This window comes from Sciurus carolinensis, chromosome 4, assembly GCF_902686445.1.
Source record: "Sciurus carolinensis chromosome 4, mSciCar1.2, whole genome shotgun sequence".
In the NCBI taxonomy this organism is placed as follows: Eukaryota; Metazoa; Chordata; class Mammalia; order Rodentia; family Sciuridae; genus Sciurus; species Sciurus carolinensis.
Window position 1 is genome coordinate 162,786,993 of NC_062216.1, and position 25,159 is coordinate 162,812,151.

General features: G+C 43.4%; 1 protein-coding gene and 1 non-coding gene across 6 annotated transcripts; both read left to right on the forward strand.

Moving 5' to 3' along the window:
- The first annotated feature begins 3,508 nt into the window (after positions 1 to 3,508).
- Fbxo7 (F-box protein 7) lies at positions 3,509 to 21,554 on the forward strand. 5 transcript variants are annotated; one of them, XM_047549349.1, is made up of 9 exons: positions 3,509 to 3,824; positions 6,965 to 7,259; positions 10,072 to 10,299; positions 11,613 to 11,754; positions 13,469 to 13,552; positions 15,619 to 15,714; positions 17,748 to 17,924; positions 19,933 to 19,970; positions 20,866 to 21,554. In XM_047549349.1, exons 1-9 carry the CDS (start codon positions 3,700 to 3,702, stop codon positions 21,247 to 21,249), a joined length of 1,569 nt encoding a protein of 522 aa, XP_047405305.1. In that variant the 5' UTR covers positions 3,509 to 3,699; the 3' UTR covers positions 21,250 to 21,554. The 5 variants fall into 5 exon arrangements, with proteins under 5 accessions (XP_047405305.1, XP_047405301.1, XP_047405304.1 ...); XM_047549345.1 differs by having other exon boundaries at positions 3,509 to 3,820; positions 7,117 to 7,259; XM_047549348.1 differs by having other exon boundaries at positions 3,679 to 3,820.
- LOC124984155 (small nucleolar RNA U13) lies at positions 6,307 to 6,410 on the forward strand. Its single transcript, XR_007108612.1, has one exon. It is a non-coding gene; the product is annotated as a small nucleolar RNA U13 (small nucleolar RNA).
- Positions 21,555 to 25,159: the final 3,605 nt, after the last annotated feature.

Genomic DNA, 25,159 nt, shown 5'->3' on the forward strand with positions numbered 1-25,159 from the left:
TCATAAAAAGCAAGGAAAGTCTAAGAAACTAAAAACTTGAGCCTGATGGTGGAATCTAAGGTACTCTCCTGGGTGGGATCCTCCTGGAACAGAAGACAGGCAATGGCCAAAAAGAAGAAATCCCAACCCCGTATGGACTTTTAAAAAATGTGTCAATACTGATCGATTGTGACACATATATTAATCTGTTCATAGGGAAAATAGATGTGTAGGATATGGAAACTGAAACTGCTTTAAAAGTGAATATTTATTTAAAAAAAAAGACACCTGAAGGGAGCCAATGAATGGATTCCCACAGGAAAGCAGGAGTATTCTAGTAGTACTCTAGGAGATGGTCCATTTTTTAAATAAAATTTAAATATCTGAACTCTTGGAAAGTTTCAGTGCCCATTGCTTACAGACATTAAGGTGGCATCCTGCCAAAATTAAAAAAAAAAAATCCTCAGGGAGTGGTCTGGTTTGAATATGGGGTATCCCCCCAAAGTTCCTGCTAATGCAGGGATATTTAAAGGTGAAATGATTAGATTATGAGAGCTGTGACCTGATTAGTCCAACCTACTTTGCATGGGCTGATTGGGTGGTCACTGTAGGCAGGTGGGGCATGACTGGGAGGAGGTGGCCTCCTGAGGCCTGCCCTGGAAGGGTGCATCTGCCCTTTGGTCCCCTCTCTCTGCTTCCTTGCTTTCCTCCGCTGGGTCTTTCCCTCCCTGATGTGCTGCCTCACCTTGGACCTAGAGCAATGGAAGACAGTCCTCTGAAATTGTAAGCCCCAAACTTTTCCTCCTCTAAGTTGTTCTTGTCAGGATTGTGGTCACAGCAACACAAATGCTGACTACAACAGGGAGGGAGAAAGCTGAGTAGGGCTCTCTCTTGGACCTTTGGGGTTTTGGAGAACTGTCCCTCAAAGCTTCAATCTTGGCACTGCCTTGGAGATGCTCTGGTTCTCTTCAGGATCCTTCCACACTCCCTCGGTTCCGCTACTTCTGTAGTGACATTGGTAGTTATACCCTGCTGGGTGAAGGATGGTGACAAAGATCTCAAGTGTATTAGTTTTCTATTGTGGCCCTAACAAATTACCGTAAACTTAGTGGCTTAAAACAAAACAAAAGGTATTATTTCTTTAAACTGTTACAACACAGCTGTCTGACATATTCTTGTTACTATTGCCTTTTTTATGAGTAGTAACTGATGCAGGTTTACATAGTCCTCAGGGGTGGAGTGGCCTCCAAAGATGGCCACATTAGCCTTGCACTGTTTTCTCTGAGTGTTATTGCACAGAGAAGTACTTCCATCCACTGTTAGAGCAAATGAAGCTATATCCTAATATACCTCCCAAGCATAGTCATTTGCCATGTTTCCTTATTTCTACCTCTGCAAAATCTTCCCTAGTTTTATTTCCACATCCCCATCATTCCATGAACCCCTTTTTTTCTCAGGTACCAAAAGAGTCTCTGGAGATGGTCTCTAATCCAGTGGTTCTTAAGGTGACTTTGCCTCTCTGGATAGTCAGCAGTGCTATGGCACATCTTTGGTTCTTACAACTGGGGAGGGACAGGGTTCTACTTATTTTGTGAATAAAGACCAGAGATGCTGATAAACATCCTACAATGTACAGAACAGTTTCCCAGAACAAAGACCTATGTGGGCCCAAAGGTCAATGGTGTTGAGGTTGTGAAGCCCTAGTCTAATCTACCATACTTTGCCAGTGATTTATTTTAGATCTTGGCATGCCCCTAGGGGTTCGTGGTTTCCTGTCCTCTTTTGAATAGCTTTCCTATTCTGGGGTGAATACAAATATGAGTCCTGCCTTCCCAAGGAAGGCGTTCAGATTCTGAGATCCAGTCTCCTTTGTAGCCAGGACTCAGCTGTGGGACTCAGATTTCGTCAGTCAGATACACCTCTGTGAGTCTTCAATTTGGGACTGAGGTGAGAAAACAGGCTCTTTTGGAAACTTGGAATTTTATTGGTACAGGAGGCTGCAATAAGACCTGTGGCAGTCACTCCTGGTGCAGCAGCAGCAATGTCCTCCAGCATGGGGTGGGGTGGCAGCAGCAATCCCAGACATGGTAGTTTCCTCATCAGGTCAGTTCCTCTGCGTGGTTCTGAACTTCCTTTCTGGAAGGTTAGCCGGAGGCCACTTCTCTAGTCCCCCCTTAAATTCCCTAAGCTGTACAGTATCCTTTAGATGCACCCCTTACCTGTGTGGTTGCCCAGTCACCTTCTGTTGACCAGAACTATGAAACATGATATACCCCCCCATTACACCTTTCCATCTGCCTCTCATATAGTCTAGAATGCATCCTAAACCCTTTACATAGCCCAAGGCTCTTTTTTTGGGGGGGGGGAGTGCTCCACTGTGTCATTCATTCTGGTCACACAGTCACCCTGGTCCTGTCACCTTTCCTCGATTTCCTATTTCTTGTTATTAAAGAATCCTCGTGGCAGAGCAACCCTCCTCTGTGTATTTCAACCCCCAGGTCTGCTTTTCTGTATCATTAATGAGACACTTTACACGACTGCAAGAGCTGATTCACTCAAATGCCAACTGCAAGGGCTGGACTCTGTCTGCAGCACTTGGTATGTTATCTGTCACAAGCAATCAAGACATTTAAGGAATGAAGGTCAGGACATGGACAAGTGCTGCCACCTATTGGAAGAAACTTTATTTAACTCTTTTATGCAGACCTGGGTTGGTTATCAGAACGTGGAAGAAACTTGATAATCTCTCCCTAGGGTAGCCAGGCTCCAGGATGGCCCCCACCGATCCTGTCTATTGCTATTCATGCTTTGGGTTGATCCTCTCATACTGAAGGGTTGATCTGGCTATGACAGAAGCAATGCTATGTGACTTGAGACTAGGCCATAAAAGCCATTGTGGCTTTTGTCTTGGTTTCTTTCTTGGGTCATTTGCTCTGAGGGAAGCCAGCTGCCAAGTTCTAGGGACACTCAAGCCTCCCACTGGGGAGGTGCACGAGGTGACAACAGCCTCCTGCCAACAGTCCCGCGAGCGAGGCATCCTGGAAGCAGATCCTGCGGCCCAGGTTCCAATCCTCAGATGACAGCAGCCCTGGTCTGTGTCTTTACCATAATCGCAGGAGACCTTGAGACAGCACTAGACAGCCACGCCACCCCGCAATCCCCGAGCCACAGAACCCGTGGGACACCACAAACGTTTGCTGCCTCAAGCTAGCAGCTGTGGGGGCGACTGTCCGGCAGCAGATGACTAACGCACCGGGCAACCCGGGCCAGCGACCGCGGCGTTGTACAGCGCTCCAGAGTGGCGCTCAACCTCACGCTTCTCAGAGCAGCGTCACTGGACACGCGGTAAAGACCTGATCCCTGGGGACTGGTGAGCGCAGCAGCCCGCAGAGCCCCTTCCGGCGCCAACGTCCCTCCAGCCGCACCGAAGAACCGGCACCGCCGCAGCGCAGCGGAAGCGTGCGGACGCGCGGCGGCGTCGTCTGCGCCTGCGCGGTGCGCGCCACGGCCCAGGCAGCGCCGTCGCGCGCCGAGCCCTCGATCGCAGGGCTCCCGCGGCCGGCGGGCGGAGCGGGCTCCAGGGGGCGCCCCGACCAGAGCGGCGGAGAGCCGGCGTTCCAGGGACGCGGCGGGAGGAGCGGCCTGCGCCGCTGCCCCTGAGCACCCCCCCGGCGGCTGCGGTGGTCGCCCCGACCCACGCCCCGCGGCTCCGCCGCCGCCATGAGGCTGCGGGTGCGGCTTGAGAAGCGGACCCGGCCGCTGGAGATGCCCGAGGCGGAGCCGACGCTGGGGCAGCTGCGCGCGCTCCTGAGCCAGGCCCTGCTGCCCACCTGGGGTACAGGTAGGCGGGCGCGCGGCGGGAGAAGCGCGGCGCGGGCGTGACCGGGCGGCCCGCGGGCGCGGGGGCCCGGCGGTCACGTGGGGCTGGCCCTCGGGGCGTCGCCGCCCCGGGCCCGTGACTGTGACGTGCGAGGCCGCGGGGCGCCGGGCCGCTCGGGGACCATGGCCCAGCCTCCCGGGGGCGCCGGTCCCCTCGCGGGTGAGTAGCCTTCGGCGTTCGGGGTCCCGGCGTGCACGCGGGACCCTCGCCCTGGCCCGCGTCCCGCCCAGCGGCCCGAGTAGTTCAGTGGGGAAGTTCGGAAAGTTCTGCGCGAGGGCGAAGAGCCGTTCCCCGCCGGTGCCGCGCCTCGCTGCCGCGCTCCCGGCGGCAGCGAGCGCCCAGCGTTCCCCGCGCACTCGAGCCGGCGCCGCGCGCAGGTGGCTCCGGACGCGGGTGGTCCTGGGCCTTGTGCTTTTTTTTTTTTTTTTTTTTTTTTCTATGACGGAGGTAAACAATGCCTTGACCCCCGACTGCTGGAAATTTGGGGCCGTGAAGTTGAGAAAGATGAAGATTAACTTAAGGGGGTTGAAGATGAAGCCGCTCTTGCCTTGGAGGGTGCTTTCTGGGGTAATTGGGAGGAGAGAGGACGACTTAAGGGTGGCCCCTCTTCAGACACCGAGAGAGTGAATTTGAAATTTGTGCCAAGAAAAAAAAAAATTGACGGCGCTTTTAAGGCGAATTTTTCAAAAGAGAAGCCCTTTCTGCTCGTTGCCACCTTTTAGAACTTGTGCAGACTTTTCACTTTAGTTGTAGAGAGTTTAGTAAAAGGAGGCCACATTATGGATTTCTCATCCTTTTAATTTTTGAGATTCAGAAGATTAAAAAACAGCAAAAAAAAAAAAAAAAGGGTGTTATAACTCCCTTGAAACATTATGCTTATTGCTGCTGCTTGGTGTTAAACCTAAGTGTAGTATGTACTGTCATCATTACCCTACCATGCATTTAAATTTTTTTTTTTTAGTTGTCAATGGACCTTTATTTTATTTATTTATTCGCGGTGCTGAGAATTGAACCCAATTCCTCACACATGCTAGGCGAGCGCATTACCACTGAGCCACAACCCCAATCCCTCTACCATGCATTTCTGAAGTGTGTGTGTACATACATGTATATGTATACATATACTTGTTTTATTATTTTTTTGGTAAGCAGGATAGTCTTAAAAGGATATGTGACTTAAAAGGATATGACTGTTTGCATAAGAGCCCAAGTTAATTTCTCTTTCAGGTTTGTTTTTATAATGGGGGCTGGTTAACTGCCAGGAATTTTAAGTTTCAGCTTGTGAAACTAAATTTATTCTTCTGAAAGTGTTCATTTGATAAAGTATTCATCAGATGATAATATGATGATTATTTTAGTGTCTTTACTGAGCCAAGTGGATCAAAAATGACTAATTTTTTTTTAAAAACCTGGTGTTTCTAGACTTTCATTTTCTGATAAGGTTAACCCCCTGGCTCAGTTTCAGAAAACAGACTCTTGGAAAACTACATAACTTTAGCAATAGTTCTTCCCTTTTTTCTCCAGTGGGAAGGAAGGTTGACATTTTTATTAAGCAAGCCATTTTCCACAAATAGGTATTTGTACATTCTATTGGGTATTTGTACATTGTATTAGATACTGCTTGTAAAAAAAAAAAAAAAAAACCCTACCCTTTTGCTGTGACTAACTGTCCATAAACACATTATTCATTTGAGGTGTTTTTCCTTTTCTGCCAAAGTTAAAATGGTGTTTCATGGGCAACTGGAAGATTTTCAACTTTTTGTTTATCAAACAAAGCATTTTGAAAGAGCAGCAGAGCCACTTGTTTTCTAATGAGCAGGAACTGTTTCTACTTTGTAATTTCTCTCTCAAGATGCTTTAATTGGTAAGAAAAAATGTATGTGTGAAAGAAAAAAGTGAATTATTTTGGAGCACTTTTCAACATGTAGAATTTTAAGAAAAACTGGTTTTCAGAGGAGTGCATCTATTGTTAACTTCTGCAGAAGTTAATCAGAATATCACTGCTAAATGTAGTCTTATAAAATGTTTTATCATAGTTTAATAATTTATGCCTCACCACTATGTGATTAAAAAAAGCACTGATATTCTTCCCAGATCTAACAGTCTGTTATGCAGAATGTATAGGAGTTCATTGCTTTGTGCTTGGAGTTCTTATCTTATGTAGTTCTTATCTTGCTGATCATCAGTAGGAAGGATGGATTTGTAACCAGTCATTTACATATATTCATCTAACTTTTTGTGGTTATGAATATTTAGGACATAGATCTGGTGTTTTGGTATCAATGTAAGCATATTATCCTGTAAGCACATTGAAGACACAGCCCTAATTTTACTTTCATCCTAATCTTCCAAACTAATGTTTGGTGGTGCATTTATTCCACAAATACTTCATTTGCTTAGAGCTGGAGGTTCAGTTTCAAATTGCATACACAAATTCCCTGATCTGGATCCTTTTTGGTTTGTAAGTGCAGTGATTGGGTGTTCATGCTGTTGTGCTCCACGTGCCTCTCTCTAAGCTTTGTTTTGAAGGTGACCCATTACCTGTCTGACATGAAAAGGATCCCTGATCTTCTGAAACTTAAGTCCTAGTAGTAGGTGTGGGAAGACAGAAGATAGATAAGTAAATACCAGTGGTGTTGCAGTAGAAATAAAACTTGAGAATGGAATAGGGTCTAAGCAGAGGAATGATGGATCTCATTTACATTTTAGAAAGAGTATTTCATTGAATTTATTTGCTACCAATTATAAGACACATTGCTTTACTTAACACTAAGGGGGAAATGCTGTGAATTACACTGATGTGTCATTGTTCTTGAGAAGCATCCCAATTTCAAAGATGTCAATATAAAAAAGTATGTATTTTAGAATTGATGAAAACATGGGTTGATGACAGAGAAGTACTGTGTGTATCCCCCAGGCTTAAGTTTTAGCCATTAGAAATCTATAATTTAGGCATTTGATGAAAGAACATGTAATTTATTTTGCTTTTTTTCATTATTTTATACTGCCAGGGTCATGCCATGTTCCTTACAGATAGTCCAAATGTATTGTTTAGGGTAGTGGTAATAGGTAGCTCTTACTATCCTTATCCGTCTTTCTTGGCAGTTCTGATACCCGATTTGCAATTACATTGAACAACAAGGATGCCCTCACTGGAGATGAAGAGACCTTGGCTTCGTATGGGATTGTTTCTGGGGACTTGATATGTTTGATTCTTGAAGATGCCATGCCAGCACCTAACTTACCTTCATCCACAGATTCAGAGCATTCCTCACTCCAGAATAATGACCAACCCTCTTTGGCCGCCAGCTCCAGTCAGGCCAGCATACCTGATGAACAACGGAATGATTCATTCCCAGGACAGGCAGCCCAATCCCATGTCTGGAATGACGACAGTATGGTGAGTGTTAAAGACAACGAGAATCCAGTAGCTAAAAGGTCATTGGCTGCCATGCTAGTCAGCAGGGTTGGCATCAGTGCGCTGCAGACCATGTTCTCAGAGAATGTTTTGTTTTTTTAACTGCTAAATACCTGGACCAGTATTGGGCTGGCACTCTGAAGTGCCCAACTTTGATCTGAGTACTTTGTTCAGATGCTCACTCCTTTAGCTCAGTTGTCCCTTGGTTCTGTCACTGTCTCTGAACTTAGGATGCCCAGTTTTTCTTCTCTGTGCCGTTTCACTCATTAAGGGTATGTGCATATCCTGAATTGGAAAAATCATCTATGTCCAGGTATTTGGATTTCAATTTATTTTAGAAAGCATTATTTCTCCTGATACAGATAATCTGGGGGAATGAATAAGGATATTTAGCTACGTACTTAAATTATATTTCTGAGTCTTTTTTACTGATAGACTCATTTAGAGGTAACTTTGGTAGAAGGGCAATTCCCTTTTACTTCTGTGTACTAATTAAAATAGTTCAGTTTCATAGGATATGTGATAGTTACTAGTTTCCTTTTGGAAGTTTTTGAGAAATTAATGTTGCCACAAGGTAGTAATTTCAGTTCTAAAATCACATTAATTTGTATTCTAAGGTTTGTGTAGGGTGACTATAAAATGTCAAGAAAACTGAGTTTGATGCTTTCAGTCCTTGAAGCAGTCTGATCTGCTAAGTAAATGGGGAAGGGAACATTTAAAAAGGGAAATAATGTAGATGAGTAGAACTTGAAACCAGAGGAGGTGAACTTTTTAAGTTAATATAAATTAATTTCTCCATTCATTGCATTTGGGAATTCATCCAATACCTGTGGTCTTTAATGAGAAGTGGAGATAACACGTATCAAAACTGACTGCTGTTTTAATGCATTTGATTCACTTGTTTCTGTGTCTTGTAAATGATCTGTAGTAAAATGGTCTGGAGGGTGTCAGTGTTTTTTTTTTTTCATTTCTAACGTGGGAAGGATGTGATAACACTCTTATCAGAATGGCCCAGAGGATGACAGTTAGGAGTGAGGAGTTAGGAGACAGGTTGATAAGCCTGCAGAAGTCTCAGGTCTATCTCACATGTAATTTTCAACTTAGTGTAACCCTTTGTTAATTTTTCCAAATATGTTCTGTTTCACACTACTCTGAGTAGTAAGTGACCCAAAGTTAGACATTATTTTAAAGATGCAAAAGAGCTTATTCTTCATAATTTACCTCCATGTTAAGTGGTTTCTGTTTGCTCAAAAAAAAAAAAAAAAGGACATGGTTTTGTGCCATATGTTTTATTTAGACAGTGTGAATCGTCATTGCCTCTAGGCTTTAACAGGTGGATCTGAATCTTTCCATAGTCGATACGACTTAGATCCTCAGAGATTTTAACAATGGCTATGCCTCTGGCTCCTTATATTCCTCCAGTCTTTAATTTACACTATGTTATTTTAATTTCCTTTGCACCTTCTTTAATGGAAATATAAACTGAAGAAGAAATATGTGCTTTCCTTTAAGAGATGAGCACAAACCTAGGAAATAAGGTTTCTGAGCAGAATTAATACAGTAAATTAGTTTTATTGAAGCATGTACTGCATATAAGAGCCTTGAACTGCGAGTCTAGGGATCTGGGTTTGTTTCAAATTTTTATTAGCTGACTACCTTGATTGTGTTATATAATCTGTCTGCATTATAATTACATCATCTATAAAAAGGCATTATCATCTATCTTGCCTGATTTATAGGATCATTTTCAGGCACAAATGAGAAAGCACTTTGAAAACAAAAGCATTGTGCAATTGTGAGATGTTATCCCCCAACATGTTAGACAGGCATTTATTGAATATATACCATGTGTCAGGTAGTGTGTTGGGGTTACAGAATGGGTGACTTGTAATCTGTTCCTGTGGGAGCAAGGGACTGGCAGAAAGTGAATGCAGGAAGGGTGAGGGAGCAGGTGACGAAGGGCCTTCTTTGCTAAGGAGTTTAGGAGTTTCTATGTAATTTGTAGGCCTGCATTTCTCAGCGTGACCTCTATGAAAAAGCGTGTTTCATGAGATTATAAGTGTCATGGGGATGTTGAGGAAGAAGGATAACATGTCTTGGTTAAATGTTACATATTACTGTTATTTTTAGACTTCTCAGAGCTTTTATAATACTAATGTATTTTGTGAATATGGTGAGTGAGGTTAACTAACTGTAGCTTGGAGCATTTTCCGTACTTATTTGATCATGCATTGACTTTTTTCCTAAGAACGTGGAGGGGCGCCATCTAAGGCATGATTGAGGGAAATTCTGTTGACTGTTTTGGGGAAATCCTGGTGAGTTAAACTGGGACCTAGGACATGATTGGATTTTTAATGGCCAAGAAACTGGCAGCAGTGGGTAGAATGTACTGGAAGACAAGAAGATGGAGGCAGGGTACTTGTGGGGGAGGCTGCTGCTGAAAGTTAGGAGACAAAGGATGAGAGCTGAAGTTCCTGTGGGGTAGGAAGGGGCAGCTTCTGAGAGATGCTCGGCAGTGAGTGTCTGCACCAGGAGGCCTGGCTGATTTGGGCAGGTTAGTGAGGTGGAGTGAGTTCTCAGGGATGATTTCTGGGGTTTTTGTCATGTCAGCTAGAATCACTGGAGTCATGGGACCCAGGGTGGAGAGTTAGGTTCCAGGCTCGTTTATGACGGCTCCCTTACAGTGTCTTCTGTTTCTAAACCCAGTGTTGTGCTTTGGCTTTGAGCCTAGATGCAAAATGCACTGTGTAAAGATAGTATTTTGAATGAATTCTGTTTTCCTTATCCTCTTCAGTCAGGGCCTAGTCAAACCTTTGAAGCTGAATCAACCCAGGATGTCGTGGATATGGAGGAGGGCTCAGGCTTCTGTCCCTCAGAACCCATGCTCTGCAGCGAAGCCGTGGAAGGGCAGGTGCCACATTCCTTAGAGACCTTGTACCAGTCAGCCAACTGCTCCAACGCCAGCGATGCCTTGATAGTGTTGGTCCATCTCCTCATGTTGGAGTCAGGGTACATCCCTCAGGTAGGTGCCACCAGCAGCACCCACACACCTCGTGGGGTGAGTGTCCCACTGCATCAGTAGATACCACTAGGGCATTGTAGCGTTCCAGGCTTCTTTATTTAATGTGATTGGATATTGAACATAAGTGCCAAACACAGTGATAGGCATTCAGTAAATGTGCCCTTCCCTCTTTTCCTTCTTTTTTTGATTCTTCACTTCCCTTTTCAACATTTAATATTGCAGAGGTAATGTTACTATAGTTAAAAAAAAGACAAAAGATTGTTTGGTAATATGTAGATACAGGGGGGTGTTGGGTGTGCCAGGAGAGCTGGTTATTTTTTATGTTAATGGCTTTATGAAATGCTAGTAATTTAATAAGATTTAGTTAGGAAGAGGGACATTGTTCTTGTATTACAGTTGCTTATCTGTGTTCTCTCATGCATTCATTAATTGGTAAGCATCTGCTGATGTCACGAGCAGGCTCTGTCCCTGCTCTCAGGTTGCTAATATGTGTGGTGATTCCTGTTCACAAGTTGCCCAGAGTCTGAGAGCAGCAGAGATAAACCAGCATGTGAACTGTTATACCGCATGGGTTAGGTTTTAGGAGAGACATCAGTATATGCAGGATGCCAGGGATCGCAGGAGATTATTTTAGAGTAGAGCTTCTCAAACTTTAATGTGCTAAGGAATGTCTGGGATCCCATTGGAACGCAGATTCTGACTTAGTAAATCTAGGATGGAGCCTGAGCTCGCATACTCCTCTGCCCAATGCCCATGCTGCTGGCCTGTGGGTTACAAGGAGTGGAGTAATTCACAGATCCTTCACACACGTGGTGTGCTGCGTACTGAGCCAGGAATTAGAAAATCACAATATTGGAACACTCCTTGTGCTCAAGTCCATAGTAGGTGAGAGAGACAAATAAAAAGAATTACAGTACATAAATAAGAAATAAATTGACAACACAATAGAAGTATATAAAAATACAAACAATGTGAGGGAATGGAAGAGGGAATGACAGCTGTTTTGAAAAGGACTTTACAAAGAAAGTGGTATTTGAAGTTGGGATCTTGAGTAATGTTTGCTTTGCTGGAGGGAAAAGTGTCTGAAGGAATTAAGCCTTATTTCTATGATGTTATTTTAACAAAAATTTTAATAGAAAATTGTTACAATGTTCTGTCTTTATTAATGGCAGGATTGCTGATGGGGCACATTTTATTAAGGGGGCTGTAAGAATTGTTCATTTTTAAACAAGTTAGGGGTCTTTTGGATCTTTAATTTTTTTGAGAGTAACACTTTTCTTCATTGTTCATTTCCCTTTTATTTTATTCCTCAGGGGACTGAAGCCAAAGCTGTGTCCATGCCAGAGAAGTGGAAATCGAGCGGCGTGTACAGGCTGCAGTACACACACCCTCTCTGCGAGGGCGGCTCTGCAGCGCTCACCTGTGTGCCTTTGGGAAACCTGATCATCGTGAACGGTAACTGGGCGGCACAGTTGCGGTTATTCGTGATTGAGTACATAGCTTGTTACTTCATGGGTTTCTCTTCAGATGTTTCATAGTCGCTTCCGTGACTGTTGATCCCGACGTAGCTGGATCTCAGCCCCTGTAGTGTCTAGACCCACGACAGCATGCGTCTGAAAGGTTAGAGAGTGCGAGTGGCGTTGCGGCCGCCGCCTTCCGTCTTGGGGCAGCCATGCTCTGTTGGCGTCTTCACCTTTGCTTTTGGGGGCAGCTGTGACACCAGGAGTGAGATGAGTCGTGAACTCTTCCAGAATACTCTACTCTTTTTATGCCTGCTGCGGGTGGCCTTATTTTATATTTTTAATGAAAGTCGAACTGGGGTAGTGAGACTGGGCGGAGGTCTCTCTTCGTGCACTTTGGCATCTCCGTGACCAGCCATGTGTAGAAACACTGCTAAGGGTCCTGAGACCTTAGCATATGTGTGTTTTATTCTCTCCTTTTCCCCATGAAAGTCACTCTGAATGAATAGTTTTTAAAAAAAATCTCTCCTCTTTCCCTGAGAAGTTTCCCTGAGAAAGCAGCACATTCCATCCTTGTATTTCATTTTAGCTCACATGCCACTCAGGTCCACAGCAGCTACCAGTGGTCTCCGGGATAGCCTCAAGATCACACATTCTGTTTTGTTTTTTGAGATTTGTCCTTTTAGCTGGTTATGATGGCACATAAGATTAGAATGACAGTATTTTTGTTTTGTTTCTTGTATTTGAACAAAATGATGGCGTTAGGATGCCCTAGCAGCATTTTGTCACCAATTCTTTGCAGCGAACCTACGTAGCTTTTAGTCTGACTTTCTTATACGCAGTGTCACTAGTTTCTGTCTTTTATCTGAGTGTTCTGCTGTGTTGCATCACCGTTAAAGTTACCAGATAGTTAATGTGAAGTTGTAATTTTTGCCTCGGTTTCTTATGAAAGTGCTTAATGACATGCATATAATAACCTCTGTTTACCAAGTGTCTTGATGATTTCTTAATTCCTCTGTTTTGTTACCTCACTGTTCTTGGCAGTTGGCTGCTTGCAGGCTTGTGTGGCAGCCAGCCATTCCAGACTCGATACTTTGGAAAAGAACAGAGTGTCCTTAAGTCCCTCCTTTACCCAGGGCAGCCTGCTTGGTGCACGTGTGCATAAGCACATCACTGGCTCTTTCATGGATGGAGATGAAGTGCGCCTTTGTATACATGATTAAAATTGAACCCTCTGGTGATGTCGAGAACATCGGTCCTTTGGGCCTAGAGTGACGATGCTGTGAAAACTAGCAGAATTCTTTTAATGAACAAGGGTAGACCCATTGCCAAGGATTCAATTTCAAAAAAAGAATGTTGTTTTTAGTGACTGCATTAGAAATAATGGTTTTATTGTGTTTAGCTGCCTCCTATTAACCTTGTTGCATCTCTCTCAATTACTAATGAGCGGCTGTTGGTAACACTTAGTAGACTGTATATAAAGATGCTTACTGTAGTTTTTAAAGGTGGTGCTTGAGGGTGAAGTTACTTCATGCAGGTTTACACTTTTGACCTTGCAGTGGGGGAGAGAAATAGGCATAGAGCAGTTTGCTTTGCATAATGTGTCCTTTGCGCATTGCTGGTGAGGAAATGCATACCTGTCCTATAAAAGGAAGGCAATTGATACAGTGACAACATTTTAAAATCATATTTCTTTTCTTTATTTTTAGCTACACTGAAAATCAGCAGTGAGATTCGAAGTGTGAAAAGATTGCAGCTGCTGCCAGAATCCTTTATTTGCACAGAGGAGCCAGGTGACGTAACCATGACTTAACAATGGGGTGAAACTTTGAGAAGTGCACTTCCAAAAAACCTAGAAAGATAATGTTTAAAAGACTGAAAACTTTTTTTTTGAGGCTAAGAAAATAGGAGAGTGTTCACAATGGTCTTTGGTTGGACATGGAACTTGGGCATTAGCTGAATTAAACATCCAATGTGAGACTGGACCAGTACTAACCTTGTTTTTTCCTTTTTACTGTCACTCTCCTGAGGAGCCTTTGGAGATGTTTTTTCTTTTTTTTCTTAATTGCTCTCCTCCATTAAACTTTAATACCTCAAATATACTTTGTATTTGTGTACTGTGACCCTTTGCAAGGTCACAAACCAGTGTAAAGCTAGGATATTGTTTGCCCTCCAGAACCAGGTTTTGGGACAAAATCTTGAACTAGATGCATGATCTAGACTCATGAGTCTATAAAGGTGCCTTTCTATTAGAATCAGGAAAACTTGAATTTCCTTGGCTATATCACTGTGTTCATCTCTACTAGGGAGGACTTTGCTGTGGAAGAAATACACCACACTCTGCAGTAATTTTCTTACGACTATTTGATAGGACAGTAAACAGGTCTAGAGGAGGTTAAGTTGCTTCACAAGGTATAGACCTAATAAATGGGGAGATTTAGATTTGGAATAGATACATCTGACTCCTGACCTTTTAAAAACAGCTTCTGTAGGGATCTAGCTCAGATTCTTTATCTTATTTCTCTTAAGGAAAAAGGAAATGGAGGCAGAAAACTAATGCCTTTGTATAAGTGTATGGACTGTCTTAATTAAGTATTTTTAATAAAGTGCTTTTATGTTGGATAGAGATTTGCTGTTTGGTGAGTCATTTTAATGAATTTTACTGTGGCTTATAGTACAGACCCTAGTAACTTTAACTAAGTACTGTTATTCAACCTTTTAAGTCCCTAATTACTTCTAATATAGGTTGTTGAAGAGAAAAATTGAAAGAAAATCAGTTTTACACTTGAAGAAGGGCCTTGAATCAATCTTATTTTTAAAATGAGTTCTGGACATCAGATCTCAGACTTGAGATCACAGGTTCACATGGCAAAGATTTAGAGTTTAACTGCATCTCTTTCCTTGTGCTTGTGAGTCAAGTCATAAACGTGTCGTTGTCGATAGTGAAACACATCAACACGGGACGGGAAGGAGCAGGTGTGCACTTTTGACGCACTAGGCACTTTACTTTCGAGCAGCTCTTCCGGGGTAGTAGGGGGTCTCTTCTCTAAACAGTAGGGATTGGATGGGCAGGTATTCGTTCCAAGTTGTGTGCTCAGTAAACAGCAGTAGAGTGGGGAACCTCAGGGGCAGTGGATGTGCTGCCACGCCTGTGTGCTTGTGGGTCCCCTGGAGATGGGTCTGGTTGAGTAGGCTGTGGTGGGGCCCGAGATTCAGCATTTCTAAGCAGTGCCTGGGTGACGTCAGTCTGTGGACCCACGGGCTAAGTTCTGTGGGCCAGACGCTCTTCCTTGGTACCCTCCCTGCTCTGCCACTCACCGTGGGGCTGTGGACAGGCTCATTGCACTGTGTTCTGTTTTTAAAATGGAAACCATAGAATCTCTCTCTTTCTTAGGGGAGAATTGCTGATGCAAGGGGAGGCTCCAAAAATGCTTGACACTTGCTGATACCTAGTCATCATGTGATAAATACCGTCACTTACTGAGCTCTAGGCTCCATCAGAGCAGTTCTCCACTGTGTGCCCAGTGCCCAGAAGGGGCTGTGGGTAATCTGGAAATCCTGCCTTATGTGTGAATCTCATACAAGCTTTCTCCGTAGTCGTAGCCCATGAGCTAATGGACTGGCAGCTTTGATAACTTGATACGGGAATTTTAGCTTTACCTCTGCAATTCCGTTTTATCAGTCATGCACTCTGCCTGTGCCTCTGCTAGGGACTTGGTTGCTATTTTTCTGTGCAGGAATTATTTTTATTTGTTTACCAACTTGATTTGCTAGAGGTAGAAGACAGACATTATTTCAAGTTCTTCTACTTGAAAACACTTTTTGTGTTTTGATTTTTAATTTCTAAAAAATACTCTAGGGGAAAATGCAGCCAAGGTGTACAAAGACCTTCAGAAGCTCTCTCGCCTCTTCAAAGACCAGCTGGTGTACCCTCTTCTGGCTGTCACCAGGCAAGGTAAGAGGTGGCAACGAGTCACCACCAGTTAATTAATACCTAGGAATAGCCATCAGGGGACGTGTGCTTGGTGACTCTGACATCTCACTTTTCTCTTTTCTCCTGATGAAAGTTTCTCTTAAGACTAAGCTTCAGTGTTCCTCCTTTGCTGGTATTACTTCCTTTGTGTGTATTGGCATAGCATTTTGTATGTTTTCTTGCTGTAGCCTTTTGCAGTGTGTCGTGATTGTCCCTGTGATTTCTTTTTCTGTGACATTGTGAGTGGAAAGTAGGTGTAAGTCTTACTTGCTTTTATGTTCCGTGGTTTAGCCCAGGATCTGTCCCAAGTAGATGTTCAATAAACACACGCATACAGAACATCAATAAGTAGCTTGTTCATCAGGTCTACGTTTTTTGTTTTTGTTTCTGAAACCAACATGGGGGACTGGGGACTCGTGGGCATTTCGTCAGATGTTTTACAAGCTGGTGGATGTTTAGTGCTGCTAACATTGAAGTGAATTTTATTACATTTGCTTTATGGATGACAGTATTGTAATTCTGTAAGGTTTATAATTCAGTCAAGGGCCTTGTTATTAGCTTTCTCTTGTTTTTGTTGCAGTAAAAAAAAATATTGAAAACTTACACTCACTTAAACTGAGCATTTTTGTCAGTCCTGTGCGTGTTGTGTGTGGTTTGCTTTGTCTGAAGGAGTGGTCTTTATCCAGGTCATGCTCTTCCCAGGGCAGTGAGAACAGAGAGCCAGTGGCCCAGCACTGTGGGATTTCAAAGCTTTGGCCCAGAAATGAAAGGTCACTTCCACTCACATTTCACTGGACAGAGTCAATCAAAAGTGGCCAAACCCAATAGTAGTGGGGCAAGGAAGTCTATTCACAGGAAGGAAGTTATTGAGAACCAAAATATGATTTACCACAGTCTTTTAGCTGGTAAGGAATTTCAGGCTTGCACAAACAGATACATATGCTTTATTTACTATTTAAATGTAGAGAAATAGATGTTTTTAGTTTCAAGCTGCACAGTACCATGGCTATTATTTTCTTCTTTAGTTGGTGATGAGGGAAGGGGAATAATGTGAATTTGAAAACTCACAGATACGTTGTTGGGTTTTTGTTTTCTTTGCTAGTACAGAATAGCTTTGTAAATATTGCAGAGGGGCTAGTGTTGAACATCCCCAGTCTGAAAGTCTGAAATACAAAATGCTCCAAAATTGGAAACAAGACCTTCAAAAGGTTTTAGATTTTGGATTTTTGGAATAGGGATGCTTGATTGGTGAAGTTTGTACAAATATTCTGGAGTCCCAAAAACTGAAATGTAAAACACTTCTAGTTTCAAGCATTTCAAATGATAGATAACTCAATTTTTAATTAAAAAATAATTTTCTTTTGACATTAGGACATATTCTTCTTTCTTTCCCTTTCTTGACTTTGCTTCTAAATTTTTCTATTTTCCTTTTTCCTCAGCCTGCTAAATTTCAGATATAGTTATTGCTAACTCTTGAGTGCTTGTGATATACCAGATGCTTTCTAAATACGAATCTATTTATGTATTTAATTCTCATAACACGGTAAGGTAAGTGCTACATAATACTACTAACCCATGGTACAGGAAATTGAGTTAGACAGAGTTTCACTTGTCCAGAGACACCTAGCTGGTAAACAGCAGGGTTGGGATCAGTTCTGAAAGCCAGTAGGTTGTCCATTTGCTGTAGCTGAATAGAGGAATTTTATTGCATTGAGTATTGCTCAAGGCAGAAGAAGCCATTGGCAAGTATTTAGCAGTTGACCCAGTTATTTATTTAATCTATATTAAAAAGTGTTTTTCTTTCTGCAAACTGTAAAGGAAATGAGGGGCCTAGAGTTGTGTGCGTTGGTGGTGATAGTCGACCTGGGGTTAAGGTGTGTTGCAGATGCTGCATACTGGGGTGCCGAGACTGTATCTTGTCTGTCACTTCTTCAGAAAGGAACAGGTGGCAGCGTTCGTGTGGGGAAAACTGGATGCCTTAACTCAGTAGAAGCTGTTGCTTTCTTCTCTTTCAGCACTGAACCTGCCAGATGTGTTTGGGTTGTTGGTCCTCCCGTTGGAACTGAAGCTGCGGATCTTCCGACTCCTGGATGTTCGTTCAGTCTTGTCCCTGTCTGCAGTCTGTCGTGATCTCTTTATTGCTTCGGGAGACCCGCTGCTGTGGAGGTGTCTATACCTGCGGGACTTTCGAGGTGATGTCCACGCTGCCACGTTAGCTTAGGAAAGGGTCTTTCTCAGTGGGCTGTCACAGTCATGGCTATTCCACTTGACAGATTTTTTTTTTTGAGTTGCAAATGATAGGGAATAGCCTTAGTATAAGACATCCTAATCTTTGCCTGTGTCCCCCAAAACTGTCCACTCATTTTTGTGTTCTTGGCAACACAAATAACCTGTTAGACTGAGTGTGTTGTTTCAGGGTCGAGAGTTGAAAGCACGACAGGTTTCTTCTTTGACTTTTCTCTAATGGCCACCTCAGTGTCTTGGAAATGAGGTGCGTTTCTCACCCCGTCAGCTCTTGGGGCCCATTCGTTGTTAGGAGAGCTGCTCACCATTGACGAGCTCAGGCAATATTGTTTCCATATGGTCACGCCGGGGTGGCCTGGTGATGGTTTTGGCGGCGATGATGACAGGAGAACCTGTGCACCAGGTCAAGGCTGAAAGCCTGTCGGGGCACTTCTTTTCTGCTGCCATCTCGACGTTTTACTGCGTGTTGATGTTTCTCAAACGGTCTGACTCTCAGTGAGTCATGAAATCAGTTAAGAGGGTCATTTTACAGAAATACACACACACCCCCAAAACAAAATAAAACCATAATAGAAAAATTGGTATTTATTTTGTAAATAGTATCTGTTTATAACATAGAAACAGACTTCTATTTCAGTTATGTTTATGTAGCTGTAGTCTCTGTTGCAGTGCAGAGTACGTTATGTGGTTCATATAAAAATAGCTTGGTTGAGAAGATTTAACAAACCATCTCAGCAACTAAAATCTGGGGATGGAAGCCTTCCCTTTGGAGTTATTTGGGCTATTAAAGTTTTTGTTTTTTTTTCTTTTAAAACTTCAAAATGTGTGTAGTGTGAATGCCTGGTTTCTCTCTTTTCCTCCTCCCTGTCTCTTTACTTACTCTACTGAATCCAAAGCTTAAAGTGCTGTTTTGTTAAAATTGTCAGCAAATATCATTTTAAAAAGTTTTTTAAAAAAATCATAATCAAAAAGTAAAGATGGGGCTGGGGTTGTGGCTTAGTGGTAGAGCACTTGCCTAGTGTGTGTGAGGCACTGCATGTAAATAAGTGAATAAAATGTCTATCAACAACTAAAGAAATCCATAAATAAATATATATATATATATACACATATATAAATTATATATATATATATAAATTTTTAAAAAGTAAAAGCAAAGGGATCAACACATCTGAAAGAACCAACAAGGACAACTGTCTGTGACACACACAGGAAAGGACAGACGCCCTCCACGTGTTGGATTCTGGGTTTACAGTGGGATTGGGCTCTCTCGTTCCAGATTGTGCTCACAGGCTTCTCCCTGAGCTGCCTGTCCTTTTAGACAGCGTTACAGGCTGAATCTGACTTCCTGCAGGTGGAGTAATTTGTAGAGAAGACATCACCATCTTTAATCCAAACTCTTCATTAGTCCCAGAGTTGGTTGGGTTCTTCTGACCTCATGTCATATATTTCAAATAAATAAGTACATGAAAAATACTTAGTTGTGCTTATGCTTTTGATAGTTGAAATCATTCAAAACATGGTTGGGAGGAAGAAATCTAACCCAAATATGGAAGAAAGCCTGAGTCAGCTTGACCTGCAGCAAAGAACAGGGGTTATGATATGAACCTCGTCTGGTGTGACATGGGAGAAGCAGCAGCACACCTGGATGAGGCTGGGAGAAGACTGTGCGTGTGACCAGTCAAAGCAGGGAGAGCAGCCACGAGACCCCAGAGTCCCTTCGGGATCACAGCAGGAATCACCAGTGCACAGGGCAGTGACAGCCCCCTGAGCTATCGAGAAAGGGTTTGAATTGGGTTCAGGAAAGGAATGCTGTGGCGTGTGATGCACTGTCTCGTGTTCCTCTTTATGCTGAATGGGAAAATTTCAGTTTCTTTAGGACAAAAACAAACCCACTGTTTAAATGCCGGATGAATGAAGTGTTTTTAATTCCTTATTTTTTGTTTTGCTTTCCAGATGGTACTGTCAGAGCTCGAGACACAGATTGGAAAGAAGTAGGTATTTGTAAATAACAAGGCCAATGTACCTGACCAAGTAACCTGTAAATGTAATGAAACCTATCTTTGTAAACGAAAATATTTTCAACTTTTACTTTAGATGTAGTGCTTGTGTTCCTGTAATTATACAGAAAAAAATATTAACGGTGATTGCTTTCATTTTTGCATAAAACATTCTTGCTCAAACTCTTGTTGCAAAAAAATTTGAGTTGTCCTGGAGTAGTCCTGACCATTCAGCTAGTTAGCACAGTACGTTGTGATAAGAACAAATGATGTTTTGTTTGCAGGTGACAGCTATAAATACTTTCATAAGACTGAGAAAAGTTCTTTTAGGATGAAGAACTAGAGAAGAATAAAATTCAGTGGAAGTCCTCAGATATGTACAAAACACACAGTATATTATTCAGGCTATGTTCCATCCTTGAAAATAGGCACCTATTTGGTATTTTAAATGGAGATCCATTGGGGGCCTAATTTAGGTGAACAAAGAATGAATTTAAGTGCTGCCCCTCATCCTTCCAATACCTGACTTTGTTTTGTGGCATGACATTTTAAACAAACATTTAAATTTTCCATTTTTACAAAAGGCTAATCTACACTTGCATATCCTGTGGGAGCTCTGGAAAGTATGTCACTCACTCACCCTCCTCTGGATTTACTGTGACCTCAGATTAGCCTAGTGGCTCATTTGGAGTGTTGTTAAAGAACAGCACTCTCTTGGTGCTGCTTGGGGCTGCCGCCCTATCTGCTGAGTGACACGTGTGCTCTCCTGCACGGAGCTGTGTTGGCCTGGAGAACGTGGGAAGGGAGGACAGAGCCGTGTGCCCAGTAAACTGGAATGTGGGGGAACATCTAGATCACTTACCATATCTTGTTCTTTTTTCTCCTATAGCTATACAGGAAGAGGCACAAACAAAGAAAAGAGGCTCAGAGAGGGCGGCACGTGATGTTCCTGCCATCGTCACCCTACCCCATCCCCTTCTATCCTGGCCCCTTGCACCCCTTCCATCCCAGCTCGCTGCTCCCTCCGGGGATCATCGGTGGTGAATACGATGAAAGGCCAACACTTCCCTACGTCGGGGACCCTATCAATTCTCTCATCCCGGGGCCTGGGGAGACACCTGGCCAGTTCCCCCCACTCAGACCACGTTTTGATCCAATTGGCCCGCTTCCAGGACCTAACCCTATCTTGCCAGGGCGAGGGGGCCCCAGTGACAGATTTCCCTTCAGGCCCGGTAGGGGTCGGTCGACTGACAGCCGACTGTCATTTATGTGATGGTTTGCAATCTCGCTCTGAAGCTCAGTCTGGTTTCGTTTGTTCTTTAAGGCTGCAGATGCCATCTCCCTGGGGTGCTGGTCTCTAGTGCTGTTCCTGCACACGGGTGAGAGCGGCGTTCCCAGAGCCTTTCTGTGGGTATTTCCAGCTTCAGGGGTGCTGTGGCCCAAAGGTTGCTCTGTGGAAAGGTTGGCCACAGGGCTAGTTTGCTACTGATTTCCCTGTTCTGATTCCTCTCTAGAATGGAGCTTGTTATACTGACAATGTTGTGCACCAGATTAAAGAAAAGGTATAAGTTACATGGCTATCTTGACTTTTTCACAGAAAGATACTTTAAAAAAATGTTCTTTAGTTGTTGATAGACTTTTATTTTATTCATTTATTTATATGCAGTGCCAAGGATGGAGCTCAGTGCCTCATACATGCTAGGCAAGTGTGGTACCACTGAGCCACAACCCCAGCCCCACAGAAAGAGATTTAATAAGTATTCAGAACAAGTGCACAGTGTTACTTGGACATTTTGAAAGTATCAAAGAACCTGCTGAGTTAAGCAGATTATTATTGCAGAGCACTTAGGTTCATTTTCTTTCTTTAGTGGACCTCTTTAAACAAAAACTGGATTTTATAGAATCAATAAAAGCAGAATTAGTTCTGTTAAACATGGGCTGGGTTCACACCCTCCCTTACAGGTGCATGGTGGAACCTCTGGGTTCTGAAGCCGCACAGGGTGAAGACCACTGGGTGACGGGAATCGCTACTGCGCCTGCTGGGGGAGGGTGCTGGGACTGCCCTCCCTGGGGTTTGAACGTAGTGACTTTATTTATGATCTAAGAAGATGGCCTCTTTTAACAACGGTTATGCTTTGAGTGCCGATCAGCTGCTTGCTTTTCAAAGGTAGCCTCCTCTTATTTGAAGAACATTTGAAGAATATTTGCTCTTTAAGACTACACAAAATTCAAGGTTTATTTTTCCTAAGAGAAAAAGGCCAAGCACAACTACCATACAAACAACCATAGAAACATGCTCTAGTCACAAGTTAAAATTTGAATCACAACAGGAATAAAACATGATTAGTACTTGCAGAAAATATTTAGTAATATTGCCAATGTCTTCCTGCTTTTTAAAAAATCTGTTTTGCATATAAGGAGATGGCTTGGAATGTTATGTGCTGCAAGAATATTTTGAGTCTTATATACAAGCGGACTTTTTTGCTACACATGTACATTGAGTCTTTTCCATCACAGTGAAGAACATCTAGTTAATATGATTTTCTAGAAGCCACATCACCTTCAGTAGCTTAGTGTGTAGGTAGAGGATAGGGCTGCTGACTTCTCTCTGTGGTATTTTGTAATATCTGAGGTACAGGACAGTCTTTAAAATGAGTTCCTGCTAGGTGCCATATGGCTATTTGGGGGGAGGGGCTTGGCTTTGATGGGTCCAAATGTATTCTAATTCTCTGGTGTGCCTCTTCGTGGCCATGTAATGTTCAGTCACACTGGAAAGGTTGTGAGGGGGAGGGAAGTGGGCATGGGAGACAGCGGTGACCAGAAGCACCGGTTTTCAGGACGCAGTCATTTTTGAATAGTCTTCAAGAGGCCCACGAGGGTGCCTGTGTCCAGCCTCCCTCAGGCTCAGTGGCAGATGTCACAGATCTCTTTCAGTTTAGAATATCGACCACGTGCCCTAAACCTAAATGTGCACACCTTTCACAACAGTTCATTACACATTCCTAAAACAGTCCTCGGAGTCTTTGCTAAATTCACAGAAGCTTGTGAAGTCCTACATTCTTGTTACTAGACAGAGACTTGTGAGCTGTATGTACTGCTGGTATGTGACGAGAGAGAAATCGTGGTTTGGCAGTAACCTGTTCAGCACTTGATTTTCTGACTCACCTCGACAACCAGCAAGTTGGAGCCTCAGGGCAGGTGTTTGGGGAGGGCGCAGACCTACATTGTGACTGCGAACCTTAACACCTTCCTGTGGCCCTTAATTTCCTCCTCGAGTTATTTTTAGTGTCAGGCGCTTGCTCCCTTCCCTCACTCCCTACTTATAAATGAAAAATACTGGTTTGGAGTGGCATGGGAAGTAGGCTTTCTTTCCAGATAAAGTTATTGTGATTCCTTGTGCAGAACTTTTGGATTCTGACCTCTGTGGCTCTTGCTTGGTTCTTTCTAATTGCCGAAACCACCGCTTAGCTTACTATCTCTAATACTTTCTTCTTCTGATGGAGCTGGATGTGCCTCCCTTTGCTGTCTGTTCTCAGGACCCTGCTCCTGGGCAGTAGCAGTCTACCTACAGGGCCTCGGAGAGGAGCTGGGCAGGCCCCTGTTCCCCACGCCGTAGCTTGGGCCTTACTCCCCTCGGTAGACTCCACTTGACTACAGAGGATGCGGAGTGGCTAAGATAATTCCAGTGTACTAGGGAAGTTGTGGAGGTTTAACTGGCTAACCTCACTGTCTCCCCTGGGATTTCCTGAAGGTTGGAGCACTTGTTTCTGCCATTCTTTAGCAAAACAGGCAAAATGCTGATTGACAGGGAAATACCCACTTGCTGCTTCTCGTAATGGAAGACGGCAGATAACAGACACTTTCAATTGGAGGGGTTGGAGAATAAAATGGAAATCGGCAGCACTAATGGTAAAAATACTATGAAAGGGTTTTCGGATTTTAGAGGATTAACACATACAGTAGAAGCAAGCTTTCAGATTGGTTTCCCTTAAGAAGTGCCTCACTAATTCCGAAAACATTTCCCAACTCTTCTCCTTTTCCTCTGACCTATCCATCGAGATCTGAGCACGAGGTCTGAGGGTCACGTCTCATCCCTCTGGGCTGCGTGTTTTGTCTGTGGGGACACAAGGGAGCTTCTATGCCCTTTCTTCACCACGCTTGAAAAATGGAGCGATTTGGCTAGCTTGTTGCCCAGCCGTCCAGTTTGTCTTAAGCCAAGCCCAAAGTGCCACCTCCGATTACAGTCTAAGTGGGCCTAGGACGGCTTTCCACCCTTGTCCATGTAACCAGCCAGCTCGCCCTCCGGGATAGAAGCATGAGATTCACATGAAAAGACTTCAGCGATGAGCTAGTCCCCGTGGCTGAATTGAGCTAGTCCTTGTACCCACAAGGTTGGCTTAGCTAGCCTAGCCTCTGACCAACCTGCATCCTTTCTCCTGTTCCACATATACAAGGTGAGCCACCAAGCTGATGAATGGAGTTGAGGAAAGCAGGAGAGATTGGCCCGCTTGTGGGTGCGCAGGGAGGGGCAGGTCCTAAAAGGCTGCTGTGTCTGCAGGGTGGCTAGAGCTGAGACTGTGGGGTTAGCACTTGCAGAAACTGTCCTGTGGAGGTGTCTGTCTGACTCCCCAGAGCGATTCGACAGACCAGAGAAATTAAAGGGATACGAATAGGAAAAGAAGAACTCAAACTATCTCTGTTTGCTAAGGACATGCTTCTATGTTTAGAGGATCCAAAAAAACTCCACCAGAAAACTTCTAGAACTCATAAATGAATTCAACAAAGTAGCAGGATATAAAATCAACACCCATAAATCTAATGCATTTCTATTCATAAGTGATGAATCCTCTGAGGGAAATTAGGAAACGACTCCTTTCACAATAGCACCCCCCCAAAAAAATACTTGGGAATCAATCTTAACAAAAGAGATGAAAGACCTCTACAATGAAAACTACAGAACACTAAAGAAGACCTTAGAAGATGGAAAGATCTCCCATGTTCTTGGATTAATATTGTCAAAATTAATATTGTCTTGAATTAATATTGTCAAAATGACCATACTACCAAAAGTGCTGTACAGATTCAATGTAATTCCAATTAAAATTTCAATGACATACCTCATAGAAATAGAGAAAGCAATCATGAAATTCATTTGGAAGAATAAGAGACTCAGAATAGCCAAA

What these genes read in the sequence shown, in the direction of transcription:
- Fbxo7 (XM_047549349.1), top strand. Translation starts at nt 3,700, where the DNA reads ATGAGGCTGCGGGTGCGGCTTGAGAAGCGGACCCGGCCGCTGGAGATG. An exon ending in TCTGGAATGACGACAGTATG is followed by an intron (nt 7,260 to 10,071) that starts GTGAGTGTTAAA and finishes TATCCTCTTCAG; the next exon opens with TCAGGGCCTAGTCAAACCTT. An exon ending in AGTCAGGGTACATCCCTCAG is followed by an intron (nt 10,300 to 11,612) that starts GTAGGTGCCACC and finishes TTTATTCCTCAG; the next exon opens with GGGACTGAAGCCAAAGCTGT.